The 25,048-nt window shown below is 42.8% G+C and overlaps 1 protein-coding gene across 8 annotated transcripts in view; it reads right to left on the reverse strand.

Annotated features, from left to right (window-relative positions):
• Nucleotides 1-5,195: 5,195 nt before the first annotated feature.
• Nucleotides 5,196-25,048, reverse strand: part of kbtbd8 (kelch repeat and BTB (POZ) domain containing 8) — a 46,508-nt gene continuing 26,655 nt past the window's right edge. For 6 of the 8 annotated variants that reach the window (XM_072472301.1, XM_072472305.1, XM_072472303.1 and 3 more), the window contains exons 3-4: nucleotides 23,119-24,233; nucleotides 5,196-10,187 (exon numbers count right to left, since the gene is read on the reverse strand). In XM_072472301.1, coding sequence (XP_072328402.1) covers nucleotides 9,724-10,187; nucleotides 23,119-24,233 — 1,579 coding nt within the window. In that variant the 3' untranslated portion in view covers nucleotides 5,196-9,723. Of the gene's footprint in view, nucleotides 10,188-10,581; nucleotides 10,973-21,666; nucleotides 22,356-23,118; nucleotides 24,234-25,048 lie in introns of those variants that run through there. The other 2 variants (XM_072472307.1, XM_072472308.1) reach the window with 2 other exon arrangements.

Here is a 25,048-nt window from a genome sequence, read left to right on the forward strand (position 1 = left end):
AGTGTGGAGGAGGCATGATAAGCACCTTGCGTCGCTAGAGGCCGAGACGGCAATGGTGGCCGATGAAAATAAAAGGTTGAAGGCCCAAGGTTTGGGAAGGGGCTAGAGTGTCTTTGAGACCTGTATGGGTGAGACCTGTTTATGGAAGGACAGTTCGCCAGCTGGGAGGGGTTTTCAGTGAAATTCCAACTAGCAGGGGCACACCTGTTCCGATACTTTCAATTGTGCGACTTAGTCCGTGGAGCTTGCCCTGCAACATGCATTAAAAATGTTTGCCAGCCAAATGGCACAACATCATTTGCATGAAACATGCTAAACGGTCACAAGAAAAAGAATTGTATCATGTTGATGTTTGACATTACACTGGATCCTCGACTTTTCACCCCTTCTTCCCCATGACAGATTCCTCTGACACAGTACAAAATAACTTCTTCCAATCTCCAATTCAGGTGATGCCCCTGGGTTTGTAAACAGATTCAATTTAGGTTGCTGCTGTGAGTCCATGTATTAAGCAGATGTTGGATTTTAAAATGAAAAAAATATATACCGCTGATCCATCAAAGTTCAAGGTAATTCTGACCCAACATGCCACAAAGTATATGGGTGCTAAAAAATAGTTATTATTCTAGATAGGTATAATCTAAGAGTCAGTCTGCTTTTTATATCATTCTAAATTGTGCATTATATTTATTGTCTTATTGCATTCTTGTATTTTATTTGAACACACTGATTTTATCTCTTGCGTGTTTATTTTTTAAAATATGATCTTTTATTAGAATCAACATAGCACTGAAATTCAAAGACTTCCCTTCTTGCACTATATAAGTCCTTTCTCGTTTCATGCCATTGTAGTTTAGCAAATCATATTTGACAAACACAATGTTGGAATGTTATGAAACTGGACTGCATGTCCAAGTCTATGCAGTTTACTGTCAGTGTAAGTAATGAGCAGTCCAAATTTTGTCATATCACATATAATCATTTGCAATGGCTACTTAAGCTTTTACATGATATATATGCTGCTGTCGACAAAGGCAGGACATATCATATGAAATGTGTTTGGACTGTTGTCCCAACTTCTAACCAGTTACACTGCCATCTGCAGCACAGATCCCATCCCAGACGGACTCAGATTGCATTTCAATAAACTACTTTATTGTAAATGGAGTAGACATTTTTCATCCATTCCTTTAGAAAATTTTTACTTTTGTTAAGTAGCTTTATCTCATTGGGAAATATTGGGTCAAACCACTTATCTTTCTCGTTTAATTTTAAATATGCAGTAATCTCCTAATGCAGCTGAGACTTGAACTTCATGGACATCTTGTGTAAAATGTAATCAGTACCACCAAATTTTATTTCAAAACCCAATAAGCACCATTTCCAATGGTCTCGGTTATGTGAGATTCTCTGGTACGGTGATGTAAGTTGTCGTCTAGGAACTGTGTTTTTCTTTGTGTCTTAGCTATTATGGAGAATTAAAATGAGGCAGATAATCAGGGGTAAAGAGGGGAATAGGACAGGTTGGATAGAAAACAATTTTCCCCTCATTTTACTATTTGGCTTTTGATCCGTTGATAAAATTGTTCAGGAAGTTTATCCTCCCCCAAATTATGTATACGGTACAAACAGGCACTCTTTACTACAATGTACCAGAGGACTCGGGTGTCCTGATATTTACTGCTGCAGTACTGAGGCAACTGAAGCGGTTTCATCAGGCACACACTTACCTACACTTCTGAAGTGAATAGCAGTATCAGAAGTAGCCAGCTGTATCGCAAATACACGGGCTATATGCCTATATCTATTCTTGCACTAAATAGATAGGATATTATTCTATAAAAAGGATGGATGACAAATTGGCCCAGATCTTCTGGTCAGCAGTAATTCGGGGCACATTGTCGCAGCCTGCATTTCCAAGGTAAATTTCCAGACAGTTCCCCATATCTAGCACTTGGTCAAGAAGAATCAAAGAGAAGCATATTATCTAAATGGTGAGACTACAGAGCTCTGAGGTGCACAGGGATCTGGGTGTCTTAGTGCATGAACTGAAAAAGGTTAGTAAGCAGGTACAGCCAATAATTCGGAAAGCTAAAAGAATGTTCTCATTTATTGCAAGGGGAATTTAATACAAAAAGTAGGGCGCTTATGCTTCAATTATACAGGGCACTGGTGAGACCACATCTGGAGTACTGTGTCCATATTTTTTACCTTTTCTAAAAAAATTGTTCATGGGATGTGGAAGTCACTAGGTGGGCCAGCAATTATTGCCCATCCCGGAGGGCAGTTAAGAATCTACCACAATGCTGTGGATCTGGAGTCACATGTAGGGCACACCAAGTAAGGCCAACAGATTTCCTTCTCTAAAGAATATTTGTGAACCTGATGGGTTTATAAAATTGACAATGGTTTTATGGTCACCTTTTAGACTTAATTTCACCATCTGCCATGGTGGGATTTGCACCAGGCTCCCTAGAGCATGACTCTGGGTTTCTGGATTACTAGTCCAGCGATAATAGCACTACCTCCCCTATTTATTTAAGGAACAATGTAAATGTGTTGGAAGCAGTTCAAAGAAGGTTTACAAGACTAATTCTTGAATTGGGCAGGCTGGACAGGGTACGCTTGTATCTGCTGGAGTTTAGAAGAGTAACAGGGGACTTGATTGAAACATACAAGATCCTAAAGAGTCTTGACAGGTTGGGTATGGAGAGGATGTTTCCTCTTGTGGGAGAATCCAGAATTAGGAATCAGTTTAAAAGTAAGAGTGTAATAACCTGCACGAGGCCGACGGAGTGGGAATGATTATCGTTCCAGTGGCCCTTGTGGAGTACTGGTTGGCCAGTAAAGCACGAATGAAAAACGGAACGCGGTAGGGATCTACCAGAGTGTATATATCTTGTAAATGAAACGACGTTTCTTTATTTTACTGGGTGTGGACTCCACGTGTGCTTATCAAAAGGTTATCCATATAAAAGAGATGAGGTGAATTTTTTTCTGTCATCAGATTGAGTCTTCAGAATTCTTCCTGAAAAGCACCTCACCCAAGCTCAACTCCCCCCCCCCCCCCCCCCCCCCTAATCCAGTAACCCCACACAACCATTTTGGACACTAAGGGCAATTTAGCATGCCCATTCCAGCGGACCGGTACACCTTTGAACTGTGGGAGGAAACCCACAGACACAGGGAGAACATGTAAATTCAAGTCACCCAAGGTTAGAATTGAACCCAGGTCCCTGGTGCTGTGAGGCAGCAGTGCTAACTACTGTGCCACTATGAGCACAGGCTGGCAGGGGGGGGGGGGGGAAGAGAGAAAGAAAGAGGGACCAGAGCGGGCCTCAGAGCAGACACCAGGAAGAAGGGTGGAGAGAGGCACGTGTGCACAGAGAGTCTACGTGAGAGAGGGAGGGTGCGTTCACGTGTGTGAGATGTGTGTGCGTGAGCAGAGGGTGTGTACATGAGTGATTGAGGTGAGTGCGAGGGAGAAAGTTAGTGTGTTTGTGTGTGTGAGAGAAAGAGAGGTGGGTGAGAGAGGCCATGTAGCTAGTGAATGTATTTGTGACTGTGTGCCTCTTCCGGATTCCTATCGTATGGAGATATAGATAGAAGAGACTTGTATGTAATTGATATGGTGGAGTTTCTCTATGGAGGAAGTCACTCAGGGTTTCACTGCTCAAGGTTTGGGAAACCCTGTCCTAACCCAATTGAGAAATTGGCCTCTTAATGAGATAGATATGTGGAAGATATCATACATGGATATCTTCACATATGAGAACAGGCTGAAAATTTGGTTTTGATGAGAAGTATATGATCTACAATATCTGATAAAACTAAAGTTTGGAAGTATGTAAAGACTGGCTCCAGTGCTCACTTTCACTGCCTGGCTGAATTCTAACAACCTTTTCAGAATAGATGCTCCCTGCTCTTCCTGTAGATGTTGACTGACCAGCTCCTTCCAATGTGTGTTGCAATAGTTTGTTTTTGCCACGACTTAGAGGACGTTTTGTTGAGTGATATTGTGAATCTTCATCACATTAGTTCATTCCCTCTCATATGGAAGTACAACATCAGATGCTCGGGCCCAACCTCCTGTGTCTCAGTTTACTGGATGGACCCCAGCACAGCCAGAGTGTGGACAGGGAAGGCAGAACCTGTGACAGAGGCCAGATCCATTGTGTGCTGCAGGGGGAAAGGGTTGGTTGCAAATGGTCCACTTAATTGGAATCAATTTCTCTTTCACCATATGGGAATTGGAACTTAACTTGAAGTCACAGCCTCCAGGGGTGCTGCTCGTACAATCTCCATGTATGATATCTTCCAGTACACTCTTTACCTCCATGGTTTAGAAGGAGTCCTTTTCAAACACGATATTGCTGCTGATGCTTCCAATCTTATCCACTTTTCAGTGACATCAATATACCACATGCACACAGGCCAGTGCAGATTTCTGAATGGGTGCCATTCTGTCATTAGGGTAAATAAAGGATTATTTTTGCCTCAAATTAGCAAAACCCATGAAACCTTTGGGTGGAAACCCAGTTGAGAATCTGCTCTTCACATTGGATTTATTAGCCAAATTCAAAGATCATGAAGATGGTGAGGCATTCTTGCTCTCCATAGCAAACTATATCAATAAATGTGTCCTTCACTAAAGGTTATAGCAGAACATTGCTTGGTACCAATGTTGCAATTTATGGCAGCGCTGAACAAGTCATTCATTTGAAAAAAAGCACAAAAGACACATTCCTGGATGGCAATATGAAAACTAACAACTTAGCCAGCACTGGAACTGGTTTTGTAAATCAATTAACTTTTAAAAAAAGCCTTCTGCAGGATATTAAACTGTGAATTTCTCAAGATACTGAGTCACAATTCAATGCTGCAGCCTGATGTCACAATTTATTCACCAGCAATTGAAGTAGATCCATCAGCAGAGGAGCCATGTGCCTGCACTATCCTTAATGGCAGGCATAATTGCCTAAAACTTGAAATCGAGATATCAGAGCAACTATTTTTCCAGTGACTATAGGTACTGCAAATTGATGCTCAGAGGAGGTTCTCATTAAACTTTCTGTAAGAAAACCAGATGTAGTGCTCCTAAAAGGTGCTAAAGTCAGAATGTCATGTCCCTCACTACATCTGTTGGCCCTACTTTGTGGGGTATGTGAAAGGTATGAAAAAGCCAGTCAAAATGATTACCATCTACAGAGTTCAGTAAACCTCTGCCATCCTTCTTTTAATGAATTCATTTCAAGAATATAGTCTCATTTCATTACAGGTCACACAGTTACTTTAAACTACATCACATATCAAGTAAACCAGCTTATCCCATCCGAACACCAATTCTAAAGCATTCAATTCAAATCAATGTGCAAGTACAGCTAGATGTCTTTTACATTTCTCAAAAAATTCAAGTGATTACATATAAACCTGAACATACATTTCAAGTCACATCAAAAATGTTAACTATAGCCAAGTCTTTGCACACAATGGAATGAGCAGCTTTGATAGCTGAAGCAAAGAACAAATAATTCAGCAAATCTACAGTGCAAATATATCTAAATTCTACAAATTCTTTCACAAAAATGCAGATTCAACTTCACAAATCAGAAACCAGTTTTTGTATTTGTACAATTAGTTGAATATCACATGGTGCAATGAGGACTCCGTTGTTAATCCAATTCTATTTTATATATTTAATTTTCAGGCCGAATCAATTTTTTCCCCCAAAAGTCAATATATCCTCGATAAATAAAAAGATTGTCCTAAACAGCAGCAATGTTGTCTAATTAAGAAAATGACAGGGCTTGCGAAATTAAGCATTACACTCTTTTGTGGTATAGCTTCTTACACTAATTAATGCAACACTATAGGTAGGAAGGTGCTTCACAATGTCTGCAGTTGAAAGTGGTTAAAAATACAGTAACTTCATTGAAGCCTAATTGTGACAATAAGTGATTGTTATTATTATTCATAATGAAAAACAAACAAAACTAAAAAAAAGAAATCAGTTTGAACTATCTTTGCAGTGCACTGTTGTAAGTAATCAAAGTGTTGCAGTGAAAAAAAAAATGGTCAAGTTGTTATAAATAACTTTTGTAAAACAATGCCATACCTAAAATGTTACCGCCCATAAACATTTTTCTGGAACTTCATTATTGCTTTTAATCTAATTTAACATAACAGTCAGGATATTCCTGGATTCAGCGCTGAAGGAATTTTGCCATTTTAATTTCATAAAATATAGCTGCCATTAATATTTCTCCAGACAGGAACAAGTGAATGTTTATTTCTGATTTCCTTCATTCCTATTAACATGTAGATAAAATGTGAGTTGTGGCAGAACTCTCTTCAAGCATCTATAGGACACAAAACTGAGACAAAATATTTTGGAACTGTATAAAATTGTTAATTGGAAAATTCACCACACCAACTAAAACTCAGGCATTTAACCCATTTAAGATGATCTTTTCTGAAAAAAAGACTACCTAATTGCAGCTAGTCATGCACTATAGGTAGGATTTAGTGATAGTTTGAAGCAACAACAAAGTGAAAAGAGATCAAGTCTGCTCTATTAGCTAATCGCTTACCAGTTCACTTGAGGTACTGAATGATTCAGATCGTCCAAATATTAGCTATATAACTGGACCCGACTGTGAACGTTCATCAAAATATTGTCATATGTACTACTACACAATTACAAGACTTCTGAGATTTGGTTCTGTCAGCTTTTTGCTACAAGATGCAGTGGTATGCCTGGGAAGTATAGAGTTCTGGAATTCAAGGCTGTAAATACAAAATGCAGTAAAATCATGAAGAAAAAAATCCTGAGGCCAAAATGGAAATCGAGATCAAAAGGCAGTGTGGCACTTGCATCCAGTTGTCGATACCAGTTCCCCAGAGGTGCAAATTTACTGCTTATATAAAAGCTTAATTCTTTTTCACCTGGGAAGATTTTGCATGTTAATGCAGGGCAAGATGGTGCCATCTTTTAATGATTGGAGCAATAAATTCAAGACAAGAGGTTCAATAGGAAACGTAACATTCGGCCATTTGAAATTCCAGTATCAAACATCCTGAGTTTGAAGGCGAAGCCTCTGATATTCAGATCAGCCTATTCCCAATTACGGTAGTGCACTTTTTTCTAAAGTCTGAATCTAATTTGAGGGTAGTTTTGTGCATTGACCAAAGCATAGTTTCCCCAGAGTCATTTTTTGTTGTACGTTTATAGCCAAAGAAATTTCCCATCAGTGTCAACTAGAGTTCAGTTATATAGCTAAAAGTGTAGCTAAACTCACTACATCAACAAATGCCTAAAGGCAACTAGCTAACTCATACATCTACTTTCATGAGCAATACTCACTGAAAATGTCCAGCTCCAAGTTAAGAGTTAAAACCCATCTAATTACAACTGATTGTACTGTATGAGCTAATTAGAAATGTGGCAAACCCCATACTCAGAATCGGTGCTTAGCTAGTTAAAAGTATACAAAGCAAAGTTATGAAACTATTTTCGCACAAGGATTTGAGTAGGGTGGAACTACAAGATACCCATCAATGTACCAATTTAATTATTCACCAGCAGCTTGACGGACTAGCTCGGCTCAGATTGATTGATGTATCTGGCTCTGAGATCCTCATTCCATTTTAGGTTATTTTTCAATATTTTTTGCATTTTATTATGGACATTAGGCATCTTAAAATTTAACTTCACCCTGAATGAAATGAAAACAGCTGCATGGACGGAATATTGAAATTTCTAAAATTAGGTAATAGCTCACTAAAACTTTCTGCCAAGGTGTCCAATCCATTAGAAATTATTTGATGGAATTATAATAAAACAATTTACAAGATGTAGAACACAAGCAGACCTACTGGTTGCAGAGGAAAGTTCAAATCAGTGCAGTTGATCTCAAATTATACAAGAGGAAAGGTAAAAATTTGGAAAGAATTGGGACTGATTATTTCAATGAAAGTAGATGTTGGCTGCTGGGCAATGACAGAATTTGGATCACAAAGTAGTGTACTGCTTCCATCCAGCTATAGATACAAAGTTTGCACCACTTTCTTCCCCTGGGAAGTGTTGCATGATAATTCAAAGAGAGATGATGTAGTGCCATCTAGTGCTTGCAAACTATTTTTTACATTAGATAACATTATTATTTTCATTCAATTTTGAAAAATCTTGCCAACTTTGTGCAGTACATAAAATACCTGTTACACGTGTACAATGTAAGAAAGTTATTTTTAGTGATTTTAAAAGCATAAGTAGCACAGGTTTAGTAAGTCACATTATGAACAGCTCATCAGAACTGATAGCCTTTGGAAACAGAGAGCTTGATTTAGCTATACTCACAAGACACAAGGATGTTTTAATTAAAGATCCATATCATCATTAATCAGCAGAATGTAGATTACATCATTAAAATTGGGAAATCAATACTTTCACATGTTAGATTACACCAATGTAAGAAAATCTGGTCCTAATATGAACTCAATACAAGATAGGGATGTTTTGCATCTGTGCCAAATGATTTCTTAGCTGGATTATGCTGCAAATTCAAAAAGTGAAATATACACTGGATATGAAACTTCATGTAAAATACACAACATTCGACAGTGCTTCATAGAAGGAAGGCAATCATAGTTTTAGCTTCTGCAGTAGCAAGAGACATATTCAAGAAGAATTTTTTTTAAATCACAATTATCCACTTCTTTCTCAAGTTACAAAATGCCAGACTCACCACACCAATTCAAGTCTGCTCAAATTTAAGTGGAGGAGATACTGAATGTTGCCCTACAAAGTTAAGTCAACCGGAAACATTCTGGTTTAGTACAGTACCAATTAACTGATCACAATATTTCTTGCAAAAATATTAATTTAGTTTGCAAAGTGGATAAATCAGCTACTTTTCCACAAAAAAACTATATACCCTGTTACAACAGTAGGTAGATGCACTCCCAAGTAGTTGTTATATTCATTAACTGGTTAAAGGTTTGTCACTTGTGAATTGCATATTTTCAGTCTTTCAAAGTTGTATTCAAATTTGTAAGCAATGAAGGGACTGAGTGAAATGATTTTACATAACATCGATTCTATGCAGTGTACACTAATTCCAAGTCTTGATTTGATCCTGGGACAACATTTCAATTGTTGAGTCACTGGTTATTTGATGTAAAAACCATTCAATTCACTTTCTTCCCTTTAAGATTTAGCCATCAAAATACTTTCACATTTAAATCAGGTCACTAAATGTAAAATGGTCAACTCTCAAATACAGACACTTAAAAAATACAGATGCTCTTAATGTTGAACAAATTTATACCCGTATGTCTCATTAAAGGCTTTAGTTTTTCCATATCATTGGGCAAAACAATTTCTCACTGCCAAGCTGAATTTTGCCTGCTAGTCTGCATAGTTTTAAGATTGCCAGGCAATGGAAAACTACTATACAATTCAAGAAATGCCACTGAATGAGTCAGCTAAAAATAAAAAATAAGCTATAATCCATGTAAGTAATTGCACTTTTATACTCCCCAGCACCAGTGAAAAGTTAGTAAAATTTGATTATAAAACTAAACTTCTGAACAAGTTCAAAAACACTGCTACTTTCAAAAGCACCTATCCATTTTCATTAGTGCTTTTAAAACAGCCATTTTGATTACACAAAATACTGTTAACCCATGTCACACCATTAGTTCATGCAAGTTGCCTGAAGAAAATCAAAACACTTTCTGAAGACATTGTGGATAAAGTTTGGCAACAACACATTCAAAATGGCGGCCGAGGTCCCATAACTTGTCTGGTGACTCATACACTTTCTGCCACTGATCAGATTCTTCATCATATTGGTAGAGAGAGTTCTTACGGCTTGTACGGAAAACGTGTTCCTCCACCACCACTTGTGTTGCTCGCACAAAAAGGTGCAGTTTGTTAAGGAGCAAGAAGAGTTTAATGTAGGGATTTGTGGACTGATCCAATGGAAGGTCCTTCTTCCGCATCCATTTATTCAATTGGATGTCATAAGTCTCTACTGTAAGCATCCGTTGATGTGCTTTACAAATTCCGGCTACATAGTAGATGGAACTTTTACAGATAGCAGACAGCCCTTGGGATCTAGGCATGCTCATTGGTGTCAAGCAGCCCCAGTAGTCTTTGTGAGGGTTGTAGCACAGGAAAAATTCACCTAAACAAAGGAAATTGACAATTTAGACTTTGCCCAACCCAAAATGATTGAAGTGGTCATTCGGTTGTCCAATTCATTAATCGCGGTGCTATCAAGTAATTTGTTCATGAACCAAAAAGTTTATCATATATATTGGATCACCAAGTAACTGCTCCCGATTTCAAACCACATCACCATGGAACATTCCAAGTAATTTCCTCCCATCTGGCTCACAATATTTGACAAGGTGGGGGAACTGACCACATAGCTAACCCCAGATGTATCACAGGAAACAGTGATACAAACTTTGTAACTCAAATTATTCCACAAGGTTTTTTTTTTAATAAAACAGTTCAAGTTAACTAATTTTTGCGAGACAAAATGTGAAGAGGCTTCGTGTTTTATTTATTTTTGGGAGGGTGGGGGGGGGGTCAATATAAACAAGCAACACCCAACTGTAATGAATATGGACAAATGACTAGGTACTTAACCTGTAGTATTATACATTTAATTTAAATTTTTAAGTACTCTTCCTAGTCCAGCCCGTTTTCCTTAATGTCACACTTATTTTTCATTTTCAGCATCATAGCAAAGCTCACTTGTCTAGACAGCAGATTCATGATGCAGAGCAAGGCCAGCAGCGCAGGTTCAATTTCAGCTGAGGTTGTTCATGAAGGCCTGCTTCTCAACCTTGCCCCACGCATGAGGTGTGGTGATCCTCAGGTTAAATCTCCACCAGTCAGCTCTCCCCCTCAAAAGGAGAAAACAGCCTATGGTTATCTGGGACTCTGGCGACTTTACCTTACCTAATGGGAAACATGAATTCAAACACAACGTTGGTCAATATTGGCATTCATCCAACATTAATGACCAGCTTCCCAGCTGAGGGGAGATGGTGGTGCAGTGGTATCATCATGGGACTTGTAATTCAGGGGTCCAGGTATAATGCTGTGGGGACATGAGTTCAAATCCCACCACAGCAGCTGGTTGAATTTAATCTGGAATTATAAAGCTAGAATCAAAAACCATCACTGACTGATCTTGTTGGCAACACCCACATCCCATTTAAGAACCAAGGAAAATGGGCGGCAGTGGTTAGCTCATTCAAGCTCACGGTTCAAGGTCCCAGGTTCGATCCCGGCCCTGGGTCACTTTCTGTGTGGAGTTTGCACATTCTCCCAGTGTCTGCGTGGGTCTCACCCCAACAACCCAAAGATGTGCAGGGTAGGTGGATTGGCCATGCTGAATTGCCCCTTAATGGGAAAAGAAAATGATACTCTAAATTTTTTTTTTTAAATACAGAAAAAGAGCTATTTAGTAGGGCGCACTGTCAGCATTCTAAGGTGAATATTAGTGTCAAGTGGTAATGTATCAGCAATAACATTTAGCATATTTAATGTTTTTTAATAAAATTGTTGGTGGTCCAGACTAGTTTTAAAAACATTGCAATGGAGTGTAAATTTACCAAAGAAATTAATAAACTGCAAAACGCAAGGCACACAAAATGAGTGATGACTTTCTTAAGAAGCTACTCTGTAAATATTTTTTAACAATTCCAATACAAACCAAAAGGTTTAGGAATCTATGAAAATAGCATACAAGATATCCTGTAGCTTGAAGCAAGAGATGTGAAGTTATTTTTCCCTAAGTGCCAAATGTAAAATAGATAGGCTGCGAATAAACTATTGCAGCAGCGAAAGGTGTACCCAACCACCCTCTCCCATTATGCTGGCATGTGGCCATGCTTTTACTTTCCGCTTTTGATGACATATTAATCAGTTTACTCAATTTTGTTAACATCCTCGTAAAAGGCGACTTGCAAGAAAAGATTTAGTTCAAATGGTATAAAGTTTGCTTTTAATGCTGTTCTCAAATGCTAATTTTCTCTTGTGGGTAATTCTTCTTTTACATTGCCAATTGTGATGACATCAGTATTTGAGTTACTGTGACTAAATTCCAATTTGTCTCAGAAAATTCACTATCCAGTATATAAATTGTTGCTATAAAAAGATAATTTATAGTTTAAAAAGATGTCGGGAGTACAAAACAACTAGCATTTAAGGTACAACTTACCTTATAGAAGCATGATCACCTGCAAGTTCCTTTCCAAGTCACATACCGTCCTGACTTAGAAATATCACCATTCTTTCACCCTGGGTCAAAATCCAAGAACTCGCTACCCAATATTAGTGTAAGGGCTGTACCTAAACCACATGACCTGCAGCAGTTCAAGGCTACAGCTCACCACCAGCTTCTCAAGGAAAATTAGGGATGGACAATAAATGCTGGCCTTGCCAGCAACAGCCACATCATGCGGATTAATAAAAACATAATCAAAAGTACCAATTTAGGTGGTTCAAAGATGCAATCAGAAAAATGTATACTAAACCAAATTAAAGGTATTGACAAAGTAAAAAGAAAGTATTAAAATGATAGGATCCAATTTTTGAATGTGGTCTTCTGCCAAAACATTCATCATACCGGTGACCAAGATTATCAATTCAAGCAAATGATTAATCAACTAAGCTTTTATAGCTGTCCCAAATAAATGACCCATGACTTGAAAGCAGGTTAGATATACAGGAGTACCCTAGGTACTAAAGCATAACATAATGGATCACTACATCTTAAACGAGATGTCAGAGCAAATCATTCAATTTCATTACCAGCTTTCCATTACCATTCATTTGGTTCCTTAGCCATAACTTTAACAGAATAACATATACCGCAGTATTTCATGCAACATCACAAAGTTAATAATATCAAGTTTATTTTGCTTTACTGTTCCATTTAGACCTTTTAACTGGTTATCGCCTTGAAATATACCCCTTCAGTTATCCTTAATTTACTAAGAAATGTCATCCCAGTTAGGGGTGGTGGGAGGAGGGGAAAGATGAGAGAAACAATCTCATTCCAAAACAACTGGAGTCCAACAGCAGCAGGGAATTGGCCACTTCTCCTGCCTCTTGGGTCAGGGAATAATGATCTGCATCAGGGCATTTGAGAGAAAAAATGTAAGATTTAAAACAGGGCAGAATGTTTTCCATATAGATAAAAAGTTAGATAAATAAACATGAGCACCCTCTGGCTAAAATTGTTTCTGTCCCCATGCAATCAATTGCCTTCAATATCAAGGCCATTGTGTGCTGAGAGCTGTTACTTTGAGTATTTCTCTCATACTGAGTAGCAAGCATTTCAAACTGAAAAGTCAACTTTAAACATTTTGACAGGGGGTAGTGGTGTGGTGAGGTGGCGGAAGAAAAGGTTGCGGGATATAAAAAAGGTAGCAACAATAAAACAACTATTCATGATAACCAAGGTCACTGGAAAGTACAGAGAAACCGCAGACTATTATGGATACATGTTGGCACAAGGCTATAAAGTATATTTATTTATCAACATTATAAATCCCCTCTTCTTCCTCTCAGATCAAGCTCATACAACCCAGTTAATCTCACTCAATTTGTACCTTACCACCAGCAGTCCTAGATTATAACAGATGCTGTGTCTCTGGGATGAGAATTCCATATCCACAAAATAATTTGATCCTCAGAGTTGAACTGGGACGCTATATGCTAGGGGATAGGGCAATAGAGAAGCAGCGGCAGATTATTTAAGGGCATATTTCAGAATATTCAGGATAAGTATATTTCTATTATAAAGGAAGATATTAAAGGGAGGGCCCACCATCAGTAGTTAACTAAAGTAGTTAAGGAAAGTTTCACACTTAAGGAAAAAGCATACAAGGGCAGCATGGTGGTCATCACTGCTGCCTCACAGCACAGAGACCCAGGTTTGATTCCGGCCTTGGGTGACTGTGTGGAGTTTACACTTTCTCACTATGTCCGTGTGGGTTTCCTCTGGATGCTCCGGTTTCCTCCCACAGTCCAAAGATGTGCAGGTTAGGTGGATTGGCTATGATAAATGTGTGGAGTTACATGGATAGGGCTGGGGAGTGGGCCTCGGTAGGGTACTCTGGTGCAGACTTGATGGGCTGAATGGCCTCCTTCTGCACTCTGGGATTCTATGGATTAGATTATGACTGGTTAGAATATAAAGAACTAAAATATTAATCAGGAGAAAGAAATTAGAGTATGAGAGGAAGCTGGCTAGAAATGTAAAAATGGAAAGCAAGAGTTCTGCAGGTATTTAAAAAGGGAAAGAATAAAGTAAGTAGAGAAGGACATTGGGAGTTAATAGTAGATAATATGGAAATGGTAGATGAAATGAACAAATATTTTGCTTCAGTCTCCTGGAGGATAAAAATAGCTATAAATCAAGAGGTGGAAGGGAGGGGGACTTGGTGAAATTACAATCTCTAGGGAAGCAGTAACAAGCAAACTGTTGGAGCTGCAGGATGACAAGTTTCCAGGTCTTGATGAACTTCGTCCTAAAATCTTAAGAGGTCACTAATGAGGTAGATGTGTTGATGTTAATTTTCTAAAATTTGCTAGATTATGGGAAGGTTCCATCAGACTGGAAAGTAACAAGTATAACCTCTCTATTCAAGGAGAGGGGCAGAGCTCAGTAAACTATAGGCCGAGGGCGGCATGTGGTGCAGTGGTTAGCACTGGGACTGCGGCACTAAGGACCCTGGGAAAGGTGTTAGAATTGATCAGCAAGGAGGGTATAGTTGGGAACTTAAAAAACTCAAGATAATCAAGAAGAGTCAGCATAGCATTAGGAAAGGAAAATCATGTTTACTTAATTTATTGGAGTTCTTTGAAGGAGTAACATGTGCTGTGGACAAAGGGAAGTTTGTAGATGTGCAGTAAGGATGTTATGCTTCAGTTATACCGGGTATTGGTGAGACCACATCTTGAATACGGTGTGTAGGTTTGATTTCCTTATTCCGCTGCCTCAGAAGGTGGTAAAGACGGGATCATTGAATATTTTACGGTGGAGGTAGATTCTCGTTAAGCAAGGAAATCAAAGGTTATTGGGGATAGATGGGAATGTGGAATTTGAAACACAAAACACATTAGCCATGACCACTTTAAATGGTGGAGCAGACTCAAGGGACCGAATGGTCCACTTCTGCTCCTATGTTTGTATGTTCACATCAAAAAGGCAAGAGCCATGATAATCAACTGCAAGGAAAGGATAGATTCTATAATAAAAAGAAAGCAAGTGTGATTTTTCGATTCAGGTCCAAGTGCCAATTTTAGACCGCCTTTTGGTTTTGTCCAAGTTAGTAGCAAAGGCTTTGACAATTATCACACCTCAAATTAAAATTAGCTTTAGTGAGGTCAGAGCTTAATCCTTGTATAACCATGCAAATTTAGGATGATAAATAGTAACCTTGCCAATTAGCACCCTCTTTATTAGTATTGGAATTAAAAGTTTTTTGCATTTTTTAAAAACCCTGCTTCATCTGTCCATCACCTGTTTCTTTTTTAGAAAGTATTTTTATTGGAATTTTAACACAATATCAAAATTTACAGAACATATAAATTTAAGAAACAGAACAAGAACAACAAGCACATCAACAACATATATATCACAGGTTGTCCCCACATCTGTGACCATAGTTTTCATAATCACGTTTCCATATTTACAATGGTGTACGAAGTTACAAAGGGAACCTTTTATTTACATTCAAAGGTTACTAACGCAGGACTTCCAACCACCAAATTATTTTAAAAAATAAATCTTTTTATGGCATTTCCCACATTTATACGCAGTTGTATATATACACATCATTTTTCTCTGACCCTTTCGTTGCCCTCTGGATCAGTCTATGGTTCCTCCCCCTTCACCGTTGCCCCCCCCCCCACCCCCCCCACCACGGCTTCGCCTGTGCTTTCCTTTTCCGGACAGAGTGGAGAAAAAAAACAAAAGAAAAAAGGGGGGGGGGGGCGGGGGAAGTAGTCCCGTCCCCACCCCCCACACCACCTCACCCCCCCACCCCACCCCCCACACCACCTCACCCCCCACACCACCTCGTGGTTTCCCCACCTTCCTCCTGCCTCCCCCCCACCCCGGGTTGTGCAGTCTTTTGGTACCTCATCTATCTTGGTGTTTTAAAAAAAATTCTTATTAGTTTACTTCCCGTTGCTGGCCTCAAACAGGTTTTGGAACAGCCCGACAAGCTGCCCCCAAGCATCCAGGAAGCCTTCCTCTGACCCTCGGCTGGCGTACTTAATCTTCTCCAGGTGGAGAAATTCCGAAAGGTCAGCAAGCCAGTATGCAGCTGTGGGTGGTGCTGCCAATCGCCAGCCGAGCAGGATTCTCCGGCGTGCGATTAGGGAAGCGAAAGCGAGGGCGTTGGCCCCCTTCCCCATGTGTAACTCTGGCTGCTCTGATACCCCGAAGATTGCCACTATTGGGCATGCTTCACCCTCACCCCCACAACCTTGGACATTGCCTCGGAGAAGGCTGTCCAGATCCCAGCAAGCTTGGGGCAAGACCAAAATATGTGGGTTTGGTTGGCTGGGCCCCTCTGGCACCGTTCATATTTGTCCTCCACCTCCGGGATGTACCTGCTCATTTGGGTTCTGATCAGGTGCGCTATGTGCCCCACTTTGAGCTGCATTAGGCTTCGCCTGGTGCAGGAGGTAGTGGAGTTCACCCTGCTTGGTGCTTCGCTCCAAAGTCCCCATCCTACCTCTGTCCCCAGTTCATCCTCCCATTTTTGGCTGGTCCCGTCCAGTGGTGTTCGGGCTCTGTCCAGTAGCTGGCCGTATATTTTCCCACATAGCTCCCCCTTCTCGTTGCTTGTGCCTATCAGGTCCTCTAGTAGTGTGGTTTCTGGGGCCCCGGGGTACCCTACCGTCTCTTTGCGGAGGAAGTGTTCTATTTGGAGGTATCTAATTTCCTGTTCTTTTGCTAGCCTCCACTTCCTCGTCAGTTCGTCTAGTGTCGCCAGTCTGTGCCCTACGTAGAAGTCCCCGACTGTCAATGCGCCCCCGTCCCGCCTCCATCTTTTGAAGGTGGTATCCAGCATGGCTGGGGGGGAATATGTGATTTCCACATATGGGAGCCATGGGGGACATTTTGCCTATCCCGAAGTGTTGTCTCAGCTGGGTCCACGTTCTCAGCGTAGCCGCTACCATTGGGCTCGTTGTGTATCTTGTTGAGGAGGATGGGAGTGCTGCTATGGCCAGGGCCCGGAGGGTCGTTCCTTTACAAGATGCCTCCTCCATTTGTACCCAATCTGTGTCAGGTTCTTGTACCCATCCCCTCACTCTTTCTGCTTTTGCTGCCCAGTGGTAGTATTGTCGGTTTGGCAAGGCCAAACCTGCTTTGATTTTCCTTCTTTACAGTGTCTGTTTGGGAATTCTCAGGTTCTTGCTCCCCCACACACACACACACACAAACGCCATGATTAGACTGTCTACATTTTGGAAAAAGGCCTTGGGGATGAAGATCGGAATGGATCTAAACAGGAAGAGGAACGTTGGCAGTACGTTCATCTCGATCGTCTGCACTCTCCCCGCCAGGGAGAGTGGGAGTGAGCCCCACCTTTGAAGGTCTCTTCTTACTTCCTCCACCAGGCTGGTCAGGTTCCACTTGTGGATCTGTGTCCAGTCTCTGGCTATCTGGATCCCCAGGTAGCGGAATCTGTTCTGGGCTGTTTTGAACGAGAGCCCCTCCAGCTCTCTCCCTCCCCCTTTTGGGTTCATTGGGAATGCCTCGCTTTTGCCCAGGTTAAATTTGTAGCCCGAGAAGGTTCCAAACTCTTTCAGTATTTGTAGTATTGCCTTCAGTCCCTCCTGTGGCTTCGAGACACAGAGGAGCAGGTCATCTGCATAGAGTGAGACTCTGTGCTCTCTGTCTCCTCTCCAGATTCCCTTCCAGCTTTTTGCGTCCCGCAGGGCTATCACCAGGGGTTCGATCACTAGGGGGCAGCCCTGTCTTGTTCCTCTCTACAGCTGGAAATATTCCTAGCTGGTGGTGTTAGTTCGGACGCTTGTTTTGGGAGCGTTGTACAGGAGCCTCACCCAGGCGGTGAAACCCGCTCCCAGCCCAAACCATTCCAGTACCTCGAGGAGGTATTTCCATTCAACTCTGTCGAAGGCCTTTGCTGCGTCCAGGGAGACGATCACCTCTGGTGATGACTACCACTGGCTAACTAATCATTATTACGTTCAGCAGCCGCCTGATGTTCGCTGTGAGCTGCCTACCCTTAACAAAGCCCGTTTGGTCCTCTACGACCACCTCTGGTACGCAGCTCTCCAGCCTTTTGGCCAGGACCTTTGCGAGTATTTTCACGTCCACATCCAGCAGTGAAATGGGTCTGTATGATCCGCATTCCATCGGGTCTTTATCTTTTTTGGGTATCAGTGAAATTGTGGCCTGCGCTAGCATAGGGGGCAGGGTACCCCTTGCCAGTGAGTCCACAAACATACCCCTTGGGTGTGGGGCCAGGGCTGGTGCTAATTTTTGCAGAAATACCTGTGTCGGGTTCTTGTAACCATCCCCTCACTCTTTCTGAAAGAGTGAGGGGTCGGGTCCCGGTGCCTTCCCTGCCTGCATGGAGCTGATGCTCTCCATGATTTGTCCCAGGTCAATTGGTGCTTCCTGCTCTTACCCCACAACTGGTAGTTCCAGTCCGTCTAGGAACTGTTTCATACCCACATCCCCGTTGGGGGGGGCTCGGAGGTGTACAGTCCCCGGTAGAAGGTCTCAAATGCCCGACTGACCTCCTTTGGTTCTGTTACCAGTCTGCCGCTGCTATCCTTTACTTGCGCTATTTCCCTTGTGGCTGCCTGCTTTCTCAGCTGGTGAGCCAATAGGCGGCCTGCCTTGTCTCCGTGTTCGTAGAAGGTCCCCCCTGTCTGGCGGAGTTGGTACACTGCTTTCCTAGTGGATAGCAGGTTAAAGTCCATTTGCAGCTTTTTTCTCTCTGCCAGCAACTTTACAGTCGGGGCCTCGGAGTATTTTCTAGACTTCCAGGATGGAGTCCACCAGTTGTTGCCTGGCCACCCTCTCTTCCCTTGCCTTGTAGGCTATGAACTCTCCTCTAATCACGGCCTTCAGTGCCTCCCAAAACGCGGAGGGTGAGACCTCCTCGTTTTGGTTGTTACTAACATGGTCGCCTATGGCCCGCGATGTTTTTTGACAGAAGGCATTATTGGCAAGGAGGTCCGTGTCCAGCCTCCACGTGGGGCGCTGGGCCCGGCCTGTCTCTAACCTCACATCCATATAGTGTGGAGCGTGGTCAGAGATAAAGATCGCGGAGTACTCCGTTCCCATGATCCATGGAAGCACCGATTTCCCCACTGCAAAGAAGTCGATACGGGTGTATACCTTGTGTACTTTTGAAAAGTATGAAAATTCCTTCTCTCACGGGTGCAGGAACCTCCATGGGTCCACCGCCCCCATCTGCTCCATAAATGCTCCTAGTTCCCTAGCCATGCCAGTCTTTTTCCCTGCTCTGGGGTTTGATTGGTCGGTCAGTGGGTCCTGTACACAGTTGATGTCACCCCCCCATGATCAGTCGGTGTGTGTCAAGGTCGGGAATTTCTGCCATGATCTTCTTTATGAATTGTGTGTCGTCCCAGTTGGGAGTTTACACATTTACCAGTACAACCGGTGCCCCTTCCAGGAAACCGCTGACCATAGCGTACCGCCCCCTGGGTCCTAACTGTCTTGGTTTCAGTAAACCTCGTCCTCTTGCTAATTAATATTGCCACCCCCCCCTAGCCCTTGTCCCGTAGCATGAGTGGTATGTCTGTCCCACCCAGCCCTTTCTTACCAGCTGTCGGTCCTTCTCCCGGAGGTGCGTCTCTTGTAGGTAGATTATGTCTGCTTTTAGGCTTCTTAGGTGGGTGAAGACTCTGGATCTTTTCACCGGGCCTTTTGAGTCCCCTTATGTTCCAGGTAACAATCCTGGTGGGGGGTTTTCAAACCCCCGGTCCTGCGGGATCACCCATACTTACCTAGTGGACGCGCCCCTGCACTCCGGGGTTTCCCTTTGTTAGGGGGCCGTCCCAAATGGCCACGGTCGCTGCTCTCGCCAAGAGGTCGGGCCCCAGGGCTCCGGGGTTTCCATTTGGCCAGGGGACACCCAACATGGCCGCCAGCTGTGTGTGTGCCACGTGGCTGCGCCCCTGCACTCCAGGGTCTCCCTCCACCCTGCAGCCCTCCCCAGTGGCTGTTGGTGTCGCCATCTTGGTTACTTGCCCTGCTCCATGCCCGCCGAGGCTAGTGTTCGTGCTGCTTATCTACCTCACCCGTCTCTTAGCTTCTGTTCTGCGCTCTCCCCCCCACAATAGTCCCTGTCCCTCTGTCGTCGTCCCCCGTGTTCTTCCCCCCCCCTCTTTGTGCCAGGCGCTCCTCTCCCGAGAGGCGTGCCGCGGCCCTTTCTCCCTGCCCTCCCGTGTTGGCCATCTTCATTAGCACGATGGCCCCCCCCCCCCTCCCAGTATTTGCCCTGCTCCTGTTTTACCTTTCTTTTGCTAGCCCTTGTCTCGCCCTCCTGTCCGCCTTTCTCATCCTCGTTCACCTTCCTCTGCTCCCCCCCATTGCATTGAGAGATGGAACGAGCCTGGGAAAGAGCCAGCACAGTCCCGTGCAGTACACCAAAATAGTGTACAGTTCGTGATCTTATTGTCTCCGTTTGCGGTCTGCCCTACGCTCGTTGTTCCGATTCTTCCTTTCTTTTCCATCCCCGTTGCTTTCATGATGGCCGTTGCGGCTGTCCCACCCCCAGTTTGTTCGCTCCAACGAATTCCTCCACTGCCGCTGGGGTGCTAAAAATCAGCTCCTTCCCCTCGAATGTTATCCAGAGTTTGGCCGGGAATAACATCCCAAATTTCACATTAATTTTTGAAGAGTGCTGATTTGGCCCTGTTCAATTTAGCCCTTCTTTTGGCCAGATCCGCCTCAATGCCCTGGTACACCCTTATGGTCTTTCCTTCCCACATGCTCGATTTCGCCTGCCAGGCCCACTTTAGGATTTTTCCCCTGTCTTGGAACCTGTGCAGCTTCACGATAATCGCTCTGGGCTGCTCCCTGGCTTTGGGCCTGGGTCGGAGCGACCCGTGCACCCTGTCGATTTCTGGGGGGTTTGGAAATTTCTCCCTTCCCACTAGCTTGCCCAGCATTTGCGTCACGTAGCCTATTGGCTCTCTGCCCTCCATCCCCTCTGGCAGACCCATTATTTTACCATTCTGCCATCTAGACCTATTTTCCTGGTCCTCCACTTTCCCTCTTGGGCTCCCCTGGGTCGTTACCAGCCTTTTCACCTGGGTTTCATGAGATACCATCCTGTCGCACTGGTGTGAGGCGGCCCTCTCCAACTCCTGAATTGTTTTCTCCTGCGCCTGCACCTTCCTTTCCAGGCCATCGATGGTTTGCTGCATTTTGTCCGTTGTCTCTGCCAGCATCTCCTTCATCAGTGTGTGGAGCTCCGTCCTGAGTGCCTCCCACATGGCGTTTACCTCCGTTTGTATCTCCTCTTTTATGGCTTTTATCTCCGTTTTCAGCACGCTTCTCCATTCCTTGGAGTGTGTGTGTGGTTGGGGGGGGGGGGGGGGGGGGGGCGGTCGCCGCGTCCTGTTCCAGCTCCGCTCGTCAGCTTTTCCGCTTCCTGGTTCACCTGAACCTCCGCCTTGCCCCATGGGGTCGTCTGCCTACGTGGCTGCAGCTCCTGCATTTTTCCTTCGCCTCCTTCTTGCATCTCGCCGTCGCCCCGATTTATTATTTGCAGGCATTTTCCTGTTTTGTGCTTCTCTCTTTTTTCCCCCTGGGTTTTGGTGCAAAAGAAGATTTTTTTTCCCCCACCCCAAAGAAAAACCACCAAGGGTTTTTTCTCCTTTCAAAAACAATTTTTTTTATTTTTTTTTTTTTATAAATAAAACGGAATTGGTTTTTTTTGAAAGAAGTTGTTTTTAATTTTCAGGAGGGGGAAAAAAAAAGTTGAATGAAAAAAAATGATTTTGTTTTTGTCTTATCCTCTCCGTGCTCCTACTTTCAGGCAGCTTCTTGTTGCGATTCCCACTCATCCTCCACGTGCAGCTGCTCCACTGACCAGGACCAGTCGCTCCTCTTTTTCTCTTCAGCTCCGTGGAACGGAGCTTTGGTGCCTGGGCAGGGCGAGGGAGGCAGGGCCAATTTCACGGGGCTTTAATTCTTTTTAAGAACCCGACGGGAAACCCCCCCAAAACAGCAATTTTGTGGATCTGCGGGAGCCTCTTTGCTGCAGCCGCTCCATTCGCGAACGCCACCGGAAGTCCCCATCACCTGTTATTAAACACACACATCTACTTACCAGCTGAAACATTCATAAAGTGAGCATGGCGTTATTCCAGAGTGTTGCTCACATTAGGCCAGTAAACCCATACTGTGAACTTGGCACTGAATTTAGCTCAATTCTTAGAAGACCTGCTTCCAACATCAACTGGCTACAAACATAGCCGAGCAGTGATTAGATGATTCACTAAAGAATATTTCCTCAAATCAAAATTAATGAATTGCAAGAGAGATTGTTTGAACATTCTTGTAATATGGGCATTACTGGCAAGGCCAGCATTTATTATCCATCCCTGGTGCAACTGAGGTACTTGCTAAGCTATTTCAAAGGGCAGTTAAGAGCCAACCATTGTTGTGGGTCTGTGGCCACATATAGGCCAGATTTCCCATTTCTAAAAGACATGAGTGAACCAGATGGAATTTCCAACAAACTGGTTATTTCCAGGTTAAAATGACTGATGCTAGCTTTTTACTCCAGATTTACAGCATTTAATTACATTTAAATTTCCCTAATGGCTTTGGTGGGATTTGAACATATGACCCCCAGATCATCAGTACAGGCCTCTGGATCTTGTACAGCAGCATAACTACTATACTACCCCAATGTATTATCCTTGCGTTTGTATATTACATTCAGCTCTAATCTTATTCAAGCTACCTTTCATTTGGAGTGTATGATAATTGTTAGAACTTTGCATACCGACTGATGAAAAATAATGCAAAACAGTGGTACACTGGGCATCCACACCCTTACCTTGTAATACATAGATATTATCCTGATACTCCACAGCAGCATGAAACTCCATAGCAACAGGCATCGGACAGACAGCTATCCAGCAATTGTCTCTGGTATCATAGCATTCCATTGATTTTAGTGCATTCCGTCCGTCACCTTCATACACCCGACCTCCAACTGCATAAATTTTGCTACAACAATAAACTAGCTTGCACCCTATCCGTGCCCTCAACAATGGAGCTCTGGGCAGCCACCTGTTTGTTGCATGGTCATGCATCCAGAAATCACTCTCTGCCTTATGATCTATAGAGACATCACTGTTACTTGGCCTGTAACCTCCTGCAATATAAATGTCATTATCAGGTGACACCAAGATTCCCACCTCCCTTAAATCATTGGGAGGCTTGCATAATTTGAAGACTTCGCCTGTGACAGTATCTAAACAAGGCACAGTTTGTTTCTTTCCTGAGTGTTTGTTGGCAGCCTCAAAGCAGATAATCATCTGTGAAGCAGTCATACCAAGTCTAGGCCTGCAGCCATCAGCCCCTTCATTGTTATCTTCCGAGGAGTTTCCAGCCATAGCCTGTGCAAAAGTGCAAGGAATTTTCTGTAAAAAGGTCTTTTCCATCAGAGGTACACGTATACATTTGGCAAAAATGTCTGCAAGGTGTGGCTCCCTTTTGTCTCTGTTATGCTCAAGCCACTGAATTATACTTTCATAAACACACTCTTCCTTTTCCACATTAAGGTCATCACTGTTTAGAATGCTTGTGAGCTGGTCTTTAGTCAAATGGAGGAACTCCTGCTCTTTGGCAACACATAAAATTTTCTTTCTAATATAATCTTGGGATTTCTCCTTCAATTCCTGGTGTCCGTAAGCATCAGCAAAAATGAAAACCCCAATGGAGTTCTGAGGGTCAAGTCGGCTTATTATATACTGGGCACACTGGTCCTGCAAGGAAGGAATCTGGAAGAGACTAGCAGCTGTGAAAAGAGCCTGCACATTGACCTCTGTCAGTGATACTCGGGATGTATATGCATAGTCCAACACAAGCCGCATTGCATCATCTTCCACTCCCACGATTCGCACTTTTTTCTGAGTGCTCTCTGTAAGGCCACTTGTGAACATAGACCTATGAAATAAAAAAGCTTAATGAGCTGAACCCATTCCGGAATAAAAGATTTTCATCCATATAGTAATGCATCACAAAAGCATGTTAGCACACAGTTAATTACTTTGCAAGAACAGACGAACATGTGTTATGCCAGCACAGCAAGAAGCTACAAACAGTGATGGGATGAATGGCTGATCAATTTGTTTTGGAATATATTGGTTACATAGAAAATAAAGCAGGGGGCGGCCATTAGGCATCCTACACAGTTCATAATGATCATGGCTGATAATCAAGTTCAATATCCTGATCCATCCCCCCCCCACCATATCCCTTGATCCCTTTAGCCCCAAGAGCTATGTCTTGAAATTACACAACATTTTGGCTCAACTACTTTGTGCTACTGAATTCCACAGATTCACCTCTCTCTGGGTGAAGAAATTTCTCCTCACCTCAGTCCTAAAAGGTTTATCCTCAAACTATGACCCCCTCGTTCTGGACTCCCACACAATACTCCAGGTGCGGCCTCATCAATGCCCTATACAATTTCCTATAATCAAATCCTCTCCCTATGAAGGCCAACATACCATTTACCTTCTTTACTGCCTTGTCTACTTCTGCGCTTACTTTCAGCGATTGATGCACAAGGAAAACAAAGTCTTACGTATCCACCTCTCTCAATTTACACCCATTCAAATAATAATAATCTGCCTTATTTTTGTTACCGAAGTGGATGACCTCACATTTATCCACATTATACTGTATATCCCATGCACATGCCCACTCACTCAGCCTGTCCAAATCCTGCATCTCTGCATCCTCCTCACAGCTCACCC

The sequence above is a fragment of the Scyliorhinus torazame genome, chromosome 13 (assembly GCF_047496885.1).
Source record: "Scyliorhinus torazame isolate Kashiwa2021f chromosome 13, sScyTor2.1, whole genome shotgun sequence".
Taxonomy (NCBI): Eukaryota; Metazoa; Chordata; class Chondrichthyes; order Carcharhiniformes; family Scyliorhinidae; genus Scyliorhinus; species Scyliorhinus torazame.